At 41.0% G+C, this 16,903-nt stretch overlaps 1 protein-coding gene across 1 annotated transcript in view; it reads left to right on the top strand.

The window, feature by feature from the left end:
* The first annotated feature begins 572 nt into the window (after positions 1-572).
* The window catches only part of LOC143380514 (galactose mutarotase), a 52,363-nt gene continuing 36,032 nt past the window's right edge, over positions 573-16,903 (top strand). The window contains exons 1-3 of the mRNA XM_076833604.1: positions 573-940; positions 9,408-9,562; positions 13,906-14,112. Coding sequence (XP_076689719.1) covers positions 751-940; positions 9,408-9,562; positions 13,906-14,112 — 552 coding nt within the window. The 5' untranslated portion in view covers positions 573-750. The remainder of the gene's footprint in view (positions 941-9,407; positions 9,563-13,905; positions 14,113-16,903) is intronic.

Raw genomic sequence — 16,903 nt, 5'->3', positions numbered from 1 at the left:
CTAAAGGAACTTTGGACTTCAGAAACAAAATGGGTATCTACCCATGGCTCCTCCTTGAAGAAAAGAAAGTCTGAAGCTATCTCTGATCACCTCCAAAGGAGGGCCTAATCCCTCTACCAGACCATGTCTAGGTTGCCAGCAGTCTGAGGAGGTTCCTCAGCAGTGACTCCATCAGGACCATGTCTAGGGCTTTATCCTGTGCTACAAAAAGGGCAGATCTTCAATCACTGTGCTAAGAAGCCTGCAATGATTTATCCCCTCTAAATTACCTCTGTACTCTTTGTTCTGCATCAAAGTGTTAACTGGAATTTCCCCCCCAAGATCTGCCTCTTTGTCCCTAAGTCTGCTCTCTACATTTTCCAGTACTTTGTCTGACAATCAGCCATCAACAATGATGACCAGATCATTGCTCGCTGAAATAGTGTGCAGGAGAAGGGGATGGGACACAGCGAACTCAAGATTTGGGTTTTGAAAGACTACAGGCTCCAAAATGCAATTTCACCTCCCAAAGACTACCATTCCCAACATGCAGTGCAGCCAGGGTCAGTAAACGCTTGGCTTGCCTTTCTGTCACCTCAGGCAAAGGAAGGATATGGAAAAGCCCCAGAGGATATTTGTGGCAGGAGTGGTCACTGGCTAAATCCAGGCAAGGAAGCGGAGCGGAGTCCCGCCCCCTCCTGCAGTGAGCTCCTCAACTCGGCTGCTGGAGTTTTAAGAGCGGGGAGTAGCTGCTCGCCCCGAACTTTCACCATGGTTTCGGTGACCAGAACAGTGTTTGGAGAGCTGCCCTCCGGAGGAGGGACCGTGGAGAAGTTCCAGCTACAATCAGACCTGTTGAAAGTGGACATCATTTCCTGGGGCTGCACCATCACCGCTCTGGAGGTCAAAGACAGGCAGGGGAAAGCCTCCGACGTGGTTCTTGGCTTTGCCGAGTTGGAAGGTGGGTTCCACCAATCCCGGGCCGAGGGGATGATCAGGACCCCGAACGTTCGGCCGCCCGTGAGCGAGGGACTGAGGTCAAAGTCCCTGAGTGATCTTGGGACGATCTAACTGGGGAGTGCGCGGGTTGGCTAACAGGGCAGTGTGGCGATCCGGAGCTTGGGGGGGGAAATGAAAACCCAGAATGATTCCAAGTCGAGTAGCTAAAGGACTTGGTTTCTTGGCTGCTGGTTATCCATTCAGGCTTTGCCTCAGTTAACGCAAAAAGTAAGACCAAACTCCAGCAATCCTGGAGCAAACTTTGAACTGCTGGCAACAGGGGGTGTGGCTCCTTCTTCTTCCGGTTCTGCTCTTTTCAGAAGGAGGAAAATCAAAGACTTGCGTCTACTAATGACTCTTCATCAGATTCTCTTTGAAGACTGATTGTCCCAGAAATGCCCCATAACTTAAGCTGAGTGTAGGCTCAGCAGAGAGCTTGACTGTTTTGGTTATGATGCCCAGCCCAGCCCACCCTGCTTGCCGCTCAATAAGCTTGTACTGACGGAAAGGGAGAAGACCACCTCTAACTAGATGGACTTCCTCCCTTTGGGGTTTATGGGCAATTAGGATCATGTGTTAATTCATGCATTTTAAAACTCTGGTAACACATTCGACAACACAGACAAGCCCCCACGCCCACCCCCTTCACAGAGCTTGCCATTTAGCTAAGGAGATGGTTTTTAACCCAAATAACTCCATAAATGTATAATTACAACTGCAGTTGGATTGTAGCCAGAGAATGGGTACATGGTTCTTTCTCTTGGCACTGCAGTGTAACCAAACAGAAAATGGGGTCTGAAATAAAATTGGCGAAGGGAAACTGAGAATTAATAAGCTCTGCTGGCTGTTGGGTGTGGACAAATTCTGCATGAGAAGAGGTTTGAGGTTTCCCTTTTGGTGTGTCTCTCTATCCATTGGGTTATGTAGATGTTTAACTTGGCTCATGGTTTGGGGTCAACAGGAAAACTCCTGAGAGTTTTGTTTTCCACTTAGCATAAAATTTTACTCTCAGTTTCCTTAACAAAATTTATTGTAAGAATATTGCTGAAGGTCCTGTTGATCACCTCTGCTTGTCTTCACCAGCCCTGGAGCCCCACAGTTTTCTTTATATGATCTTTTAGGTATGACCTAGAAAAAACCAGTAATGCCTTTTGTGAGTTTTGCATACCATTTCTTATCTTTAAATTTTTTTTTCACTTGTGTCCCACCTACAGTTCTTATGGCTTCTTTCAAAGCCTGTTATGAGAATATTTGCTGGTAAGCCACATGGATAAACAACTTACCCATAAAATCCATGAGATTCCTTTCTTTCATTTCCCCCACTTACTACCAAACAGCCATCTATTGCTGCCATGAGTCATTATGGCACTTGCCCACCACATGTGAGGCCTGTGTTAGATCCCCAGAACCTCAAACAAACAAAAATGCTTCTTTAGCAGCAATTTAAGTGAGGAGGCTGGTACAGGAGGCTGACTGCAGGAAGGTACGGGGATGTGAGAAAGATCAGCGTCACTTCCCTTCCACACATCTTCAGAATTAGAAGGCAAGAGGGCAGGCAAATGACCAAAGAGGATTCTCTAAAATCACTTTGCCGAGTCACTTGTCTCTGCTATAGGCTGCAGATAGAACCACAAAAGATTGCATCTGTTTTTTGTTTGTTTGTTTCAGTACTAGGCCTCACACATTCTAGGCAAGAGCTATACCACTGAGCTATATCTCTGACCCTTTTTATTTTAATTTTGAGATAGAATCTCCTTAAATTGTCCAAGTCAGCTTCAAACTTCAAATCCTCATGTCTCAGCCTCCCAGGTAGCTGGGATCACAGTTTGTCCACCGCACGCAACTCAAAGAGTTTACTTGACTCATGCAAAATTGTTCAGGGGAGTCAAAAGGAGAATTGGATATTTAACCTGGAATTCCTGATCCATGGAAAAAAATTGGGGATAAAAAGATGTGGGCACCATCCCTTATCACCATTCAGAAAGGTACTGTCCACCCCCTGCAGACATATGCACACCTCTCTTATTTCCTGCAATTTTTAGTTCTAAGAGTCACATGAATATAAAAGCACAAAGATCTTTGGAATTCATATGGAATGTGAGCTGTGATGACAAGCTTCCGGATGACATGACACCCAGGAAGCACCAGTTTCTTGATAGGTGTGGAAGTGCAAAGACATTCACATATCCTGTGTGAGACTGTAAACCTTGTGGGAGTCTCAGTGAAAGAATCCTTCCCAAATGTTCTCAAATGTTCTTAAAAGGAAGAAAATACGTTAGCTCCCCTAGATTATAGTGATCTAGCCGGTATTTTATTGCCCTCCCTGGTACCAACATATGTTGAGAATGTTCAGTGGCATTTTCTCAGCAGAAGGCACCACAGCTTCACAGAATGCCAATTTAAATCAAAGCATTTCAAATATTCTTCTTGGTGCTGGTCCAAGATGGACATTTTCATTCCTGTGCTATAATTCAGATAATTTAATTATTTTAAAAGGAAATAAAACTATTTCCAAAAGACAATATAAAGGGAAAACACCCTCAGTATATTAAATTACACTTTCTGATATGTTCAGCCATCTTCAAGGTTACCATAAGTGGACCCAAGTTTCTTTTATAAGGCCTTGTCTTTCAGTATTGCCAAAGATAATCACATATGTCATAATAGGAAGCATATTCCCTCAATCAGAAAGTAAGAAATGGCTCTCTGCTACTATTTTGGTTAATTCTAATTTATTAAAACCCATATTAGGAAACTACTAACCTCAACGAAGTGATGCATTCTTGTAATCCCAGCTACATGAGAGGCTAAGGCAAGAGGATCTCAAGTTCATGGACAGCCTAGGGAATTTAGTGAGACCCTGTCTCAAAGTAAAAATTAAAAAGGGGTTTCAATTTAGTTTAGTGGTAGAGCATCCCTAAAAGAAAATTAGCTACAGTGGTTGTCCTTAAGAAAGGACCTTGGATAGTTAAGGTGTAGGAAAGGACCTTCTTTATATTCTTTTAAAATGTCTGATTATGTAAGTACATATAAACATACAGGTAAATAATTTAAAGTAATAAGATTTGACAGAGCAAGGTATTGTCTTGACATTATCATGTTCCAAAAGTGTTTTGAGCTACAAGGGAGAGCAAAGCATGGGTAATTTGATGAGACATAGTCCTTTTGTAACTGCCAGGTTGGATGTGAACACTCTCCGGTTTCCCAGATAGATTATATAAATGCTTGGATGACAGCCATAACCAGAGGTCAGAATGGCTCGATTTCTCTCTGGGAAAATGAAGGATTCTAAAGAGTAAATTATCCGATCTTTTAGGTATGACCTAGGAAAAAAAACCAGTATGCCTTCTGTGAGTTTTGCCTACCATTTCTGTTCTTTAAAAATCTTTTTTATCTGTGTCCCACCTACAGTCCTTATGACTCCTTTGAAGCCTGTTATGAGAATGTTTGCTTGTAAGCCACATGGATAAACAACTTACCCATAAAATCCATGAGATTCCTTTCATTCATTTCCTCCCAGTTACTACCAAACAGCCATCTATTGCTGCCATGAGTCATTATGGCACTTGCCCAGCACATGTGAGGCCATGGGCTGGATCCCCAGAACTTCATAAATAAATAAACAAACAAAAATGCTTTTAGAAACCTGGGTTCAGCAGAGGAGGTGGGGATAAAAGCAATCAGGTTAGAGCCTGCAGTTTAATATTTCAAATGCCTAAGAGTACCTTTATGGGAGCATTGAGGACTCCCCACTTTGTCTCTTAATGTTGTATAACATCTTGGGCAAGCTTTTTTTTTAACCTCTTCAGAGCAGTACCTCCCCTGAAACAAATGGATTATGATGATTCAGTGCACTATGATCTATGATATGTGTCTGACCGGAGATGTGTCTGCTTTCTTTCCTTTGCCCCCAAATAGCTTCCATCATACGCTTAGAACTTTCTATTTCACTTTGTTAAATCTGCAAAAAATTATGTGGAATTTCAGCTGGGGCAACCAACAGCCTTTTAAAAATATATAACATGTTTGGGATAATTAGAATGCTTGTCAATTAAAGTACAGTTATTTTTCTCATCTGAGCAAAAGACAGTCATTCAAGTAATAAATCTTGTTTGGAGTTTTAAAAAATTAATTAACTACATATGCATATGTGCATATACATTTAATATATGGATATATAATAATTAAATTATATACTATACAATATTAGGTTATTATACATATAATATTGTTATTATATAATTATTATACTAATATTTATAATATTATAAATGAATAATATTTATAGTAATGATGTTATAATATGCAATATATTGTATATTACATATTATAATGTTTGCATATATAATTAAATGCATGTATATATTTAAATGTTATATATATGTGTATATAGATATGGATATAGATGTACTTTTTTTTGAGATGGGTTTTACTATGTTGGTCAGACTGGCCTTGAATTTGCAATACTCCTGACTCAGCCTTCTGAGCAGATGGGATTATAGGTTTTGCACCACCATGCTGGGTTGTTTTGAGGGAGAGTAGTGAATAATCTATTTCAGACTTTAGAGCACTCTGGTGAAGGTTTGGCTTTTTGCGGCGGGTGTCATAGTTGGGGATCTTGGGAGGTCACAGGAGTGGAAAGGGCCATATACCATAGTTAAGCATTTATTGATTTATTCTGGCCAATGCCTTGCCCAGGAAAAAGGAGCAGACATTCCCAATCCTCTTTCTCCCACCTCAGCAGCTGATTTGATTAAATCAGTATTCGTGGCTTGACCTAGGAACTTTGAACTTTTTACATAAAACAGAATTTTCTGCAATGCAAAATAACTTTTTAGTCATTCCTTATTCAGAATTTGGGGATTTTCATTTTTCCATAAGACTGATTTGATACAAATGCTTAATTACATTTGAAAATAGTATGAAATCTATGTGTTCTGTTAAGGTTTTTTCAGAGACAACTTGGATAAGTGGTTTCTCCGTCCTCATGGATCAATTCTTTTTTTTTTAGTATTTATTTTTTAGTTGTAGTTGGACACAATACCTTTACTTTATTTTTATGTGGTGCTGAGGATAGAACCCAGGGCCCCCTACCTGCATAGATGAGCGCCCTACTGCTGAGCCACAACCTTAGTGCCCTAACGGATTAATTCTTAAAAACTATTAATCTAAACCAAGGAACTGGCAGGTACTTTTCATCTCCATGGGCTGATGAACTGTTGCCAGGAGTCGTGGCTTCTGAGGGAATTCTTGCCAGCCAGTGTGGCAGGAGCTTTACTGTCAGATTGTCTCCAAAGCCTAGTATACCTCTGGTGGAGGATGGGGGCTCTGGGTACACTTGTGGAAAAAATTGAGATCGGACTAAAAATGGCCACAGCCAGTCGTTGCATGTTTGTTTGTTTGTTTAGACAATCTGCTTTTCTTTACATTTTTAAACTTTATTGGGCTCAGACATCCCAAATTGATGTCTGCAGAAGCAACCTCAAAGCAAAGTTTCCCTCTGGCCTTCTCTTGAGGCAAGCCATAGAAGCTAGGATTACTCTTCTCCAAGGCAGGTCATAAAAACTAGAACCCCCTTTTCCCCAAAGTCAAGATAAAAGCTAGAAATATTACTCTAACCCTCCCCCCCCCACACTTTCTCTCTAAGAGTCAGCCATAAAAAAAAAATTCTCTGACCTCTTGTTCAATTGTAGGTCCTAGGACCCCTGTTCTAGAAAGGGTCTTGGTTTGTAGCTGGGAGGAAGGATTGCTGTTCAGACAGGCCAAGAAGAATCTGAGCAGACAGACCTTGCAGGGTCTGCCATGATTTTCAGAAAATACCCTTTTTGTCCAGTTCTATATCTAAATGGCTGTCCATGCTTCATCTCTCCTAAGAATATAAATGGTTAGTTCACCCTGGATTTCTGAGTCTTCAATCTGAAGGTTCCTGTGTCATGTGAAACTATAATCAAATATGCTTTTCTCTTGTCAACCTGTCTTTTGTTATAGAGGGGTCAGCCATGACCCCTGATGGTGGGCAGGAGAGGGATTATCCCCTTTTCTGTCTAAAGAGAAGATGAAATAAAACCAGGAAGAGGTTGTTTGCCTTTTGTGACTCCTTTTTGTTTAACCACTGTTAAGGGGTTTGAAAGCTACAGCTTCAGAAAGTGGAAGGGGGGAAGAAGGTGGGAAGGAGCAATGAACCCCATCAGTGCCTAGAGATGGTGGTTAGATCCGCCAACCAGGATGCCTGATGCTTAATTACAGTTGGCCCTCTGTATCTATGGATTTGCATCAGTGAACTCAACCACAGATCAAAAATATTTGGGAGAAAACTGCAATAGTATTAAATATGTTTAGCCTTCTTTTCTTGTCATTCCCTAAATAATAATAAAGTACAAAAACTATTTATATGGCATTTGCATTATATTAGGGATTATATATAACCTAGAGATGATTTAAATTATATGGGGGGAGCTGGGTGCAGTAGCACACACCTGTAATCCAAGATACTCAGGAGGCTGAGGCAGATAATTGCAAGTTCTAGGCCAGCCTCTGCAAATTAGTGAGACCTTGTCTCAAAATAAAAATTAAAAGGGTTGAGGGTGTAACTCGATCCCTAGTACTGAAGAAAGAGGATGTGAATAGGTTTTATGCAAATGCTACCCCATCTTATATGAGGAATTGAGCATTTATACACTTTGATATTTTGTTGGGGGGTCCTGGAAGGGACCACTGGTAGGCAATGCTTGAAAGTATGGATTAGGAGCCAGACTACTTGGATTCAAGTCTTGATTCCTTTGCTAACTGGTGTTTTAGAGCAAGTTACTAAACTTTTCTGTCGTCAGTTTCCACATCAGTAAACTGGGGCAATAATAGTATCTACTTAAGAGGAATGTTCTGAGGATGAAATGAATTAAATGTAGAGCCCTGAGAAAGTGTCTAGGACTTAGAAAGGACTAAGTGTCCGCTGTTATAATAGTTCATTTACAAGATTCTGAGGCACCATGGATTAATGAGGAAGGAACCAGGACCTGGAAGAGAATGATTAACTTGTGCCCAGCCAGTTGCATAATGGGAACAGTGACCAGCCACTGGCTGATTCAGGGTCTGTATCCTGAGAGCCCCTCCAGCTGAGGAAAAAGAGATCATATGATTGAATTGCATTCTTTGCTAATCCTAACTAGACATGGAGGATACAGAGTACCCCAGGGAAGGAGAATGGAATCCAGAGTGCTTCTGAGTGAGAAATAGAACAGAAAGGAATTTTGGTGAAAATGCAAAAACAAACTGTCCTCAAATCTTAATCTCTTCTATGGGAAACCACAGAAGAACTTAAACTTTAAGAAGAGTAAACTTTGAGAAAAACTTTAAGAAGAGTACTTTAAGTACTTTTACTGGAATATGCCCTTGTTCAAAGTTGTAACTACAACAATGGTGCTTTGCTTTTTATAACCCCCACCACCACCAAAAAAAAAAAAAAAAAAAAAAGGTAGTAATAGGGAGAAACCTTAAGATATTTTATAAGTGAAAAGTTACAGAACAATGTGTGTAACTCAATTGTAACTGTATAGAATATACATGTGTTTGTCTTCTTGCATGTATGCTTATATGTAGTTAATTCAATTTTTGAAAAAATTGTACATTCCCAACTGTTAACAGTGATTGACATTAGGAAGTAAGCGAAGTGAAGAAAGGCTTTTAAAATGTTTTACACTATTAAGTTTGCCAGATTTAGCAAATGAAAATATCAGAAGTCTGATTTAAATTTCAGGTAAACAACTTATACTGTCTCATCCACACTAATACTATGAACATACTTAAATACTGTTAAATAATTATTCATTTTTTATTTGAAATTCAAATTTAACTAGGCATCCTGTATTTCCTCTGGCAATCCTACTCTATGTCCTTGGGTATTATTTAACTCTCATTAAAGATATTTACATGTACTAATTATATGATTTTACAAAAACATGAAAAGAGAAAGAAGAATTAGATAGTTTTCTCTAAAGACTACATAAAAGTCCAGTTTTTAATTAAGAAAATTGATTGGCTCAGAAAATAGCAGATTATAAAGTAACATTCCCACTAAGATCCCAGTTTATGAAAAGAAGCAAATGCATATGTACACTACACTGAAAGACAGAAGAATATATATAAGAAGATTAATAGTGGTTCTCTCGAGTGATAAGATTAAGGAGGATTTAAATTTCTTCTTTGTGTGGTATAAAATTCTTTAAAACTTTTTGTAATGAATATGTATTACTTCTGGAACAGGGAAATGTCAGGTGTGAAAAAAATACCATTTTTCTGTGCTTTCATGAAGACTTTGATATGGCCAACTTGTAGGTAGTTGCGGCTTCCTCAAGAAGAAAGTGACAGGCAGCAGTGTAAGACACCTCTTCTGTTTGAAGTTTTAAAAAACACTGTCATCCTTGTCCTTTCAGGATACCTTCAAAAGCAGCCCTACTTTGGAGCAGTGGTTGGAAGGGTGGCCAACCGAATTGCCAAAGGAACATTCAAGTTGGATGGGAAGGAGTATCACCTGGCCATTAACAATGGGCCCAACAGTCTGCATGGAGGACTCAAAGGGTTTGACAAGGTGAGTCCAGGGCATGTGGCAGAGTCCTTTCTGGGACCACTTCTCAGAGTACCCACAAGCATGTCTTCTGTTGCCAAGCAGAATCCTAGGCCCTGGGACATGTTCTTGGTAAAGCAATCCAGGAAAAAGGCTGTTCCCAGGGTTTGGGGGAGCAGATGCAAATGGCCACATCCAGGATCCGTCCTTCTCTAGTTCATCTGACTGTCACAAGCAGGGATCCTTGAGTGAAAGGACCATGACCCCTGACTTAGGAAAGATGTGGAACAACTTTCTCATAGTGTTGGGATCAGGGAATCAGGTTGAAGAAATGTGGGTTAATGATAAATACCCACCCCCTACTGCATAGGCCTTCACATATGTTGTCTCCAACCTTTCCAAGAGACCTGTATCATCACTCAAATGAGAAATCTGAGATTGTGAAAGGCACACGATTCCTAAAGGGGACAGCCAGGTCTGCCTGGCTCCAAGCCCTCATTGCTATACTAGAGCTGCTGGTGTCCTTCATGGCCACTGTGGGGACCCCCAATCCAATACACCTCCCTGTTCCTCTTGTTTGCACCCTTCCTGTGCAGTGTGGCACCACACCCGGAAATGCCCTTCCACTGAAGTGCTTTGTGCCTTGAAATTACCTTAGGCTCCTCCGGATCCCCCTTTCTAAATAACAACTCCATTCCCTAAATAAAAACTCCAATCCTTGGAAAGCAAAGGGATCAAGCTACTCCCTGAGATCAGGGTTCCTGGCCTCCTGCTTCAGAGTCCTGCCAGTCTCATTTTAGTCTCTGAGGGAAAAAATTTCAGAGAGCTCTCCTTTAAATTATACCACCCAGGTTGTTTGCTAGAGTGGAGACAGAGAAGATAGGAAGTAAGATGTGTGGTAACTAAAGGCCATAATTTCCTTTTTTCTGCCTCTGGCCTCCACTTCTCCTGCTGAAGGAAGTTGGTTGCTCTAGGTTTTCCCCTCTCCCTCCAGCTTCCTCTCTGTAGCCAAGAACCAGACTATCCCATTGGCTTCCCTTTCTTCAGTGATGGACTCCTCACCCTAGGGAGAGCAAAAGGCTTTCCCTAGTAGCATCTGCTGTGCCCAAGAGCAGAGGGCAGAGATCCTCTAGAACATGCCAGGTCCATGAGTAAACCCCATCTAGAAGAAGCTGGGCCGAGTTCCTACAGGGATCTTTAGAGGACCCTCAGAACAGCACCTTGCTCTTCTCCTTCTGTTCCACTGTGGTATTTTCTGCAGTGTTGCTTCATATGTATTCCCTTTATTAACACAGGAGAAGAGTAAGAATGCATATCTGTTTTACTCCATTTTCTGTTGCTATGACTAAATACATAGACTGGGTCATGTATAAAGACAAAGGTTTTTTCCCCTCACAGTTCTCGAAACTGGGGAGTTCAAGAGTATGTTGCCAGCCTCTAGTGAGGGCCTTCTTGCTGCGTCTTAACATGGAAGAGGGCATCTCATGGCAAGAATGAGCAACTGTACCAGTTTGGGTCTTTCTTCCTTTTCCAGCAAAACCATTGATGCCATCAGAGGTCACCTCTCTCATGACCTCTTCTAATCCTAACTACCTGCCAAAGGCTGATCTCCAAATACCATTAGCATGAGTTTGGGAATTACATTTTAAACACATGAACTTTTGGAAGACATATTCAAACCATAGCCCAAACCCGTGCAGTGGGCCCCTTTTGTGAACCACGGAGCATAACAGGCTGGGGATTCCTGAGGTTCACAGTATAATGAGGCAGATGGACCCTTACATAACTATTAACAGCTGAGGTTCCACAGGCACCATAACATAGATGCTAACGGTATACTAGAAGAGCTGAACATGAACAAATGAATAGTTATGGAGGTGGGACTTGAACAGCTTTTGAAGAACAGGTAACATTTCATTCAATCTGTGGGTATTAGACAGAATGGCTATACTGGGGCCCAGAGATGGGTGGGGAAAAGCTGAGAATACTTATGGAGCCACTGAAAGTTTCTCAGCAGTAAGTTTTTAGATAGATATCGTTAGCAGTATCAGATGGACTTTATTTAAGTGTATTGGATTTCAACAATTACTGAATGAATAGTTTAGGTTGGGGGTGTGTGTTTTTCTGTGCAGATCAGCACAATTCTTTAAAAGATGAAAATTAAATAACCTGACAGGATTTGAAATAGTATAAGAAAAGTCTGCAGATTTAAAGTTCCTAGAGAGTTAGAAACTATAAGGTCAGAGAAATTCTTCCATGAATGGGAATTACGTAATTGAAAATATTTGTTTACACCAAAATCTTTCCATTCTTTCCTTTCCCTAAAGAAGAAAATCTGGGTAGAAAGGTAAGAACACTTTATTTCAGATATTTAATTCCTACAATTTTCCATTTGGGGAATTCTTTTTTCTTTTTTTAATTACACATATAACAGTCTTCCTATTTTAAGTGTCTTGAAAGTTCAATATTTCTGAGAGATAATTAGGATATAAATTAAATTTTTTACTGAGCTCAGTGAATTTGGGTCAACGCCAGCTGCTCTCATGGTAGTTGAAGGTAGAGACCTCCATCCCTGCTGGGCTCCCCTTCCTGGAAGACAGAACACCTGTGAGAGCCAGACCCAGACTGGAGTGAATGGGCAGAGCCTGGGCTGCAGGGCCATTCCTCCGACTCAGAAGGTCATTGTCTTTTAACTGTGTTTGGAGTGAGAGTTTGACTCTTCTGTTGAAAATGGAGATTTGAATAAAGCTGTTCACTGAAACTAAGATGTGAAATCATGTAGATAGCCAGACCTGAGTTGGAACCCTAGCTCTGTCACTAATTACATGTATGATTTTAAACAATATTTTTTCTTTTTAAACTATGCTGTATTAAAGGATTCTATTCTAGATCTCCGGAATGTATGGGGAGAAACAGGCAGGTTAACTCCATTGAACTGAATTTGTTCATCTGGGGATAATATTAGTTGGAACTATAAGAGATTGCCAGTGTTCAACAGTTTTGACCTACAGGGATGGTCATTTTGTTTAGTTCAACCAAAAAGTTCCTTGCAAGGTGATTTATGTAAGGCATCAGTGACTGGTGAATACTCCACAGATTGGAGGTCTCATGTGTGCAATAAGCTCTTTACTAGTGATCCCAGAGCTCCCTAAAGGACCAGGACTCTGGTCAACTCATGCTGCTATTGTAACATAAGGGAACAGGCTGGGGCTGGGTCAAATCCACTATCACTTACCAGCTGCATGACCTGGGGCCAGCAGTTTACCCTTCCTGAGCCTCAGTGTGTGGTCACTCAATGAGAATGATGGCACTACTTGAAGTAGACAGATGAGATAATGTCTGTAAAGTTTCTGGCTAGGTGCCTTTCTTCATAACGAACACTTGATAAATGCTGGTTTTCCCTTCCCTGAAAGTGTGATCTTGGGGCCTTTCAGGCAAAGTGAAGAGGAACCTCTATGTTAATTCAAGATTCTTTTTTTTCTCTTCATATTTTTCTTGCCATTCTTAGAATTTTCTAGAACACAGAGAAAAGCTTCAAGGTAATTTTTCTAGCTCTTTAATTTTATGGAAGTGATAGATGCCTAAATTTACACAGTGAACTAGGAACAGATCTGGCTCCAAAACCATGACTCCTGACTTGTGGGCTGGAACTGATCCTAATGGAACAAGTGGCCAATTTGTTATAAACTCTGTCCAGGGAATAAGAGAAACTTGGAGTGTTCTTCATTAATATTTGTATACAGTACACCAGAGAGAGGGGTTGATTTATTAAGGTTATTTTTTAGTGCTATAAAAAGGTATTGCTACACAACACCAGAATGGAGCACCAAGATTAAAATAAATATATATCCAAGAAAAATTCAAAGAGGAAAATATAGTAGATACATACATGTAAGGTTAAGAGGAAAGAGTATAAGGAATGGAGCCAGGCAAGGTGGCACATGCCTGTGATCCTAGCAGCTCTGGAGGCTGAGGCAGGAGGACTGTGAGTTCAAAGCCAGCCTCAGCAAAAGTGAGGTGCTAAGCAACTCAGTGAGACCCTGTCTCTAAATAAAAAATATGAAAAATAGGGTGGGGATGTGGCTTAGTGATCAAGTGCTCCTGAGTTCAATCCCTGATAACCCTCCCCACCCGCCGCCAAAAAAAAAAGAGTATAAGGAATGGGAGTAGGTAAACAGGAAAAAAAAAAATGCCTCTTTTCTGTACAAATCAGAGATTTAGATTAGTTCAAATCCAGGCCACTAATTAATCCAAGCCTTAATGATTGATGAACTCCCTTTCTGGAATCAGTTATCCTTAAGTATTGAAGTGTGGCATTTAACTTGGGATTGAAGCAAATAAGCAGCTTTGAAAACACTTTTTTCTAGGTCCTCTGGACCCCTCAGGTGCTCTCAAATGGCGTCCAATTCTCCCGCATCAGTCCAGCTGGTGAGGAAGGCTACCCTGGAGAGTTACAAGTCTGGGTGACATACACCCTGGATGGCGGGGAGCTCGTGGTCAACTATAGAGCACAAGCCAGTCAGACCACACCAGTCAGTCTGACCAACCATGCTTACTTCAACCTGGCCGGCCAGGTAAGTGAACTCGCTCCTTCTCTCCTGCTGTAACTTGCTTCGTGGAATAACCAGGGACTGTGACTGGAGAGACCAACCCAGTAGGGACTTACTCTGGTCCTGACAATGATGAAAAGAGCCCAGGAGAGCATCTGGCTCCTAGTAGGTGTTCAATAAATGGAAGTCCTAGAGGAAGAAGATGGAATGAATACATTGTACTGTCAAGAAGGGTATCTGTTCCCGTGGCTATTTCAAGAAATCACTCTCATCTGATTGCAGCATGTGCTCACATCTGCTTCCCTTATTGTACTCCTACATCCCCCTCCAATTACTTCCATTTAAGGAAACAGATATAATCCTCCCAATTATACTTAAACCAGCCCCTTTAGTATTAGTGTACTCCCACTGTGCAACCCACCAGCTCCTTCCAGGGATTCTGGTGGCCAGTCATGCCCTGCACAGGACAGTAGAAAGAGCATTAGACCTGGATTTAGAAGACCTGGAGGTTTTTGGTTTTGTTTGTTTTAGAATAAGAGGCATGTTCTTAATTTCGTAATAATAGCTACCTATTATTTATCAGCCCCTGTCAGAAGCACTTTGTGAAGTTGTCAGTAAAGACATTGAAATCAACCCAGCCCAGGGATAAGCCCCAGGAGGAGGACTCTTAAAATGTCTCCCTACAGGTGGTAGAGAGCCACTGACAGTGTCCTTGAGCGATCCCCTCTAAGCCACCTCATTCCCTTCAAAAGGGAACATTTCAGCTTATTGAGGAGGCTATCACAGGAGGCAGAAAACAGGCTGAGCCCAGCTCTGTAGATTCTATCTATTACTTCCTCATTATCTGAAGAAATCATGGTCCACTCAACTTGAATCATGTGGGCATGATTTCCTTCAAGCCTATGTACAGCCAACAAGCATTAGCTTACATTTTTGCCCTCCCCAACTTTTAGGAATTTGCTGCTGATTTTTATTGGGGGTGGGGTGGATAATTTTCTTAAATAACAGAGGTAATTGTTTCTGATAAAATTTCCAAAGTTTTCCCTTTAAAAATAAGAAATATGGCTCTTCCCTTGTTTGATCTTATCTCCAGAACATCCATCATCCTTCCTGAAATCTGAAAACTAAACCAAAAACTAAGAACAAAACAAAAACACCCATTCGTAAGAGGATCTACTTTTTAAAATGGGTTCAGAAAGGGCAGAAATAGAGAAAGAAAAACAAAACAAAACAAAACACATTATATTGTTTTAGGTAGATAGTAAATTGTGATGATTTTTCTGTTTTCTGAATTTTGATTGGCTTAGGACATATTATTTTATAACCTTGGGAATGAGCTAAATGAATTGATTCAGAAATAGAAAGAGAAATTACACATGAAGTATTCCATCTGCCAGTGTTCTTCCAGTGAAGGAGATAAAATGGAAATTTAAGGTTTACTAAGGCCCTTTGCATTTGTCACCTTTCTAATCCTGCAGGGACTTGGAGTGACAGGTATTTCTGAATCTCTTTGGAGAGGATGAATAGTTTCTTAGATCAGAGATCCCACCCAGAAGAGCAGTCAATATAAACCTCCCTTCTTAGACTGTCTTAGTAAGTACAGCTCAAATCTACAACCACCAGCCTCGGCATTCAGGGCACCAGCTTTTGGGGGCACTTGGGTAGGAATGGATGGTCACCAGGCCCAGGGTCAAGAGCCGCTGCATAATCAGAATAACCCTTGCCCTATCCTGGGAAGCATTGTCACATGTCAAGCCCTCTCCAGGGAAATAATTCAAAACATGATATTTTAAGTAATTAGCTAGGGATGTGGTTCACTGGGAGAGCACTTGCCTAGCATGGACAGGCTCTGGGTTCAATCCTAGCACCTAGCACAAAAATAATAAATGAATAAAGTAGCCAGCTCATGTTACATCTGTTCACTTTTTTTGTTTTCTAAATCTAACAAATGGTATTTTTGTTCTATTTTGGGGCCCAAGCATTGGCTTGCTACTTCTAGTTTGTGTGTTAGGGGGGGTCTGAGGGGTAGGATGTGAGAACTGTTTGAAACTTAACCTAAAGACCTCTGAAAGCAGGCCTAGTGGAATTTGAGATGAAAAGCAATAGCTGTGGTTCTGGTATGATTAGGTAGATAACGTCATCAAGGGAACAAGTTCTTCCATTTTTCCGTTCTACTTCCTCAGTGTCTTGGCTTTTTTTTTTTTTTTTTTTTTTTAGTTGTTGTTGGACCTTTATTTACTTATATGTGGTGCTGAGAATCGAACCCAATGCTTCACACATGCCAGGCAAGCACCAGACCACTGAGCCACAACCCCAACCCAATGCTTTGGTTTTTGTCTTCAGGTTTGTCCCCCTCAGTCACAGGGTGGTTGCTACAGCTCCAAGAGTCACCTCCTCATGCAGTCACCCCCAGAGACAAAAGAGGATGTTTACCTTTTTCATATCTCTAATGTTTCTTTTCTAAGAACAAGTACAACCTTTTCTAGAAGCTCCTGGAAGACTCACAATTCATTAGCCAAAAGTGTGACTCATTCCCTGCCAATGGGAATCTGAGACTGCCATGATTGGTCTAGACCAACCAAAATTTGGCCTCTAGGGCTTGCCTGAATCTATGACTTAACATAGAATAAATCAACAAGTCAAGTTTCTCCCAGGAGAAAGGGAGGGTGCAGGTGAAGGGAAAGGCACTATGACTTCTGGGCAGTAGTCAACAGTGTCTGTTACTCCTGCTAGACACATTAAAAGATGACTTAAGGCAGAAACTGTGGCAATGAACAGAAAAGGTTTTAAAATCTCTATGCAAGTTGTAATGGGC

The sequence above is a fragment of the Callospermophilus lateralis genome, chromosome 14 (genome assembly GCF_048772815.1).
Source record: "Callospermophilus lateralis isolate mCalLat2 chromosome 14, mCalLat2.hap1, whole genome shotgun sequence".
Classification (NCBI taxonomy): domain Eukaryota; kingdom Metazoa; phylum Chordata; class Mammalia; order Rodentia; family Sciuridae; genus Callospermophilus; species Callospermophilus lateralis.
This window is presented reverse-complemented; position numbering and strand designations above follow the sequence as displayed.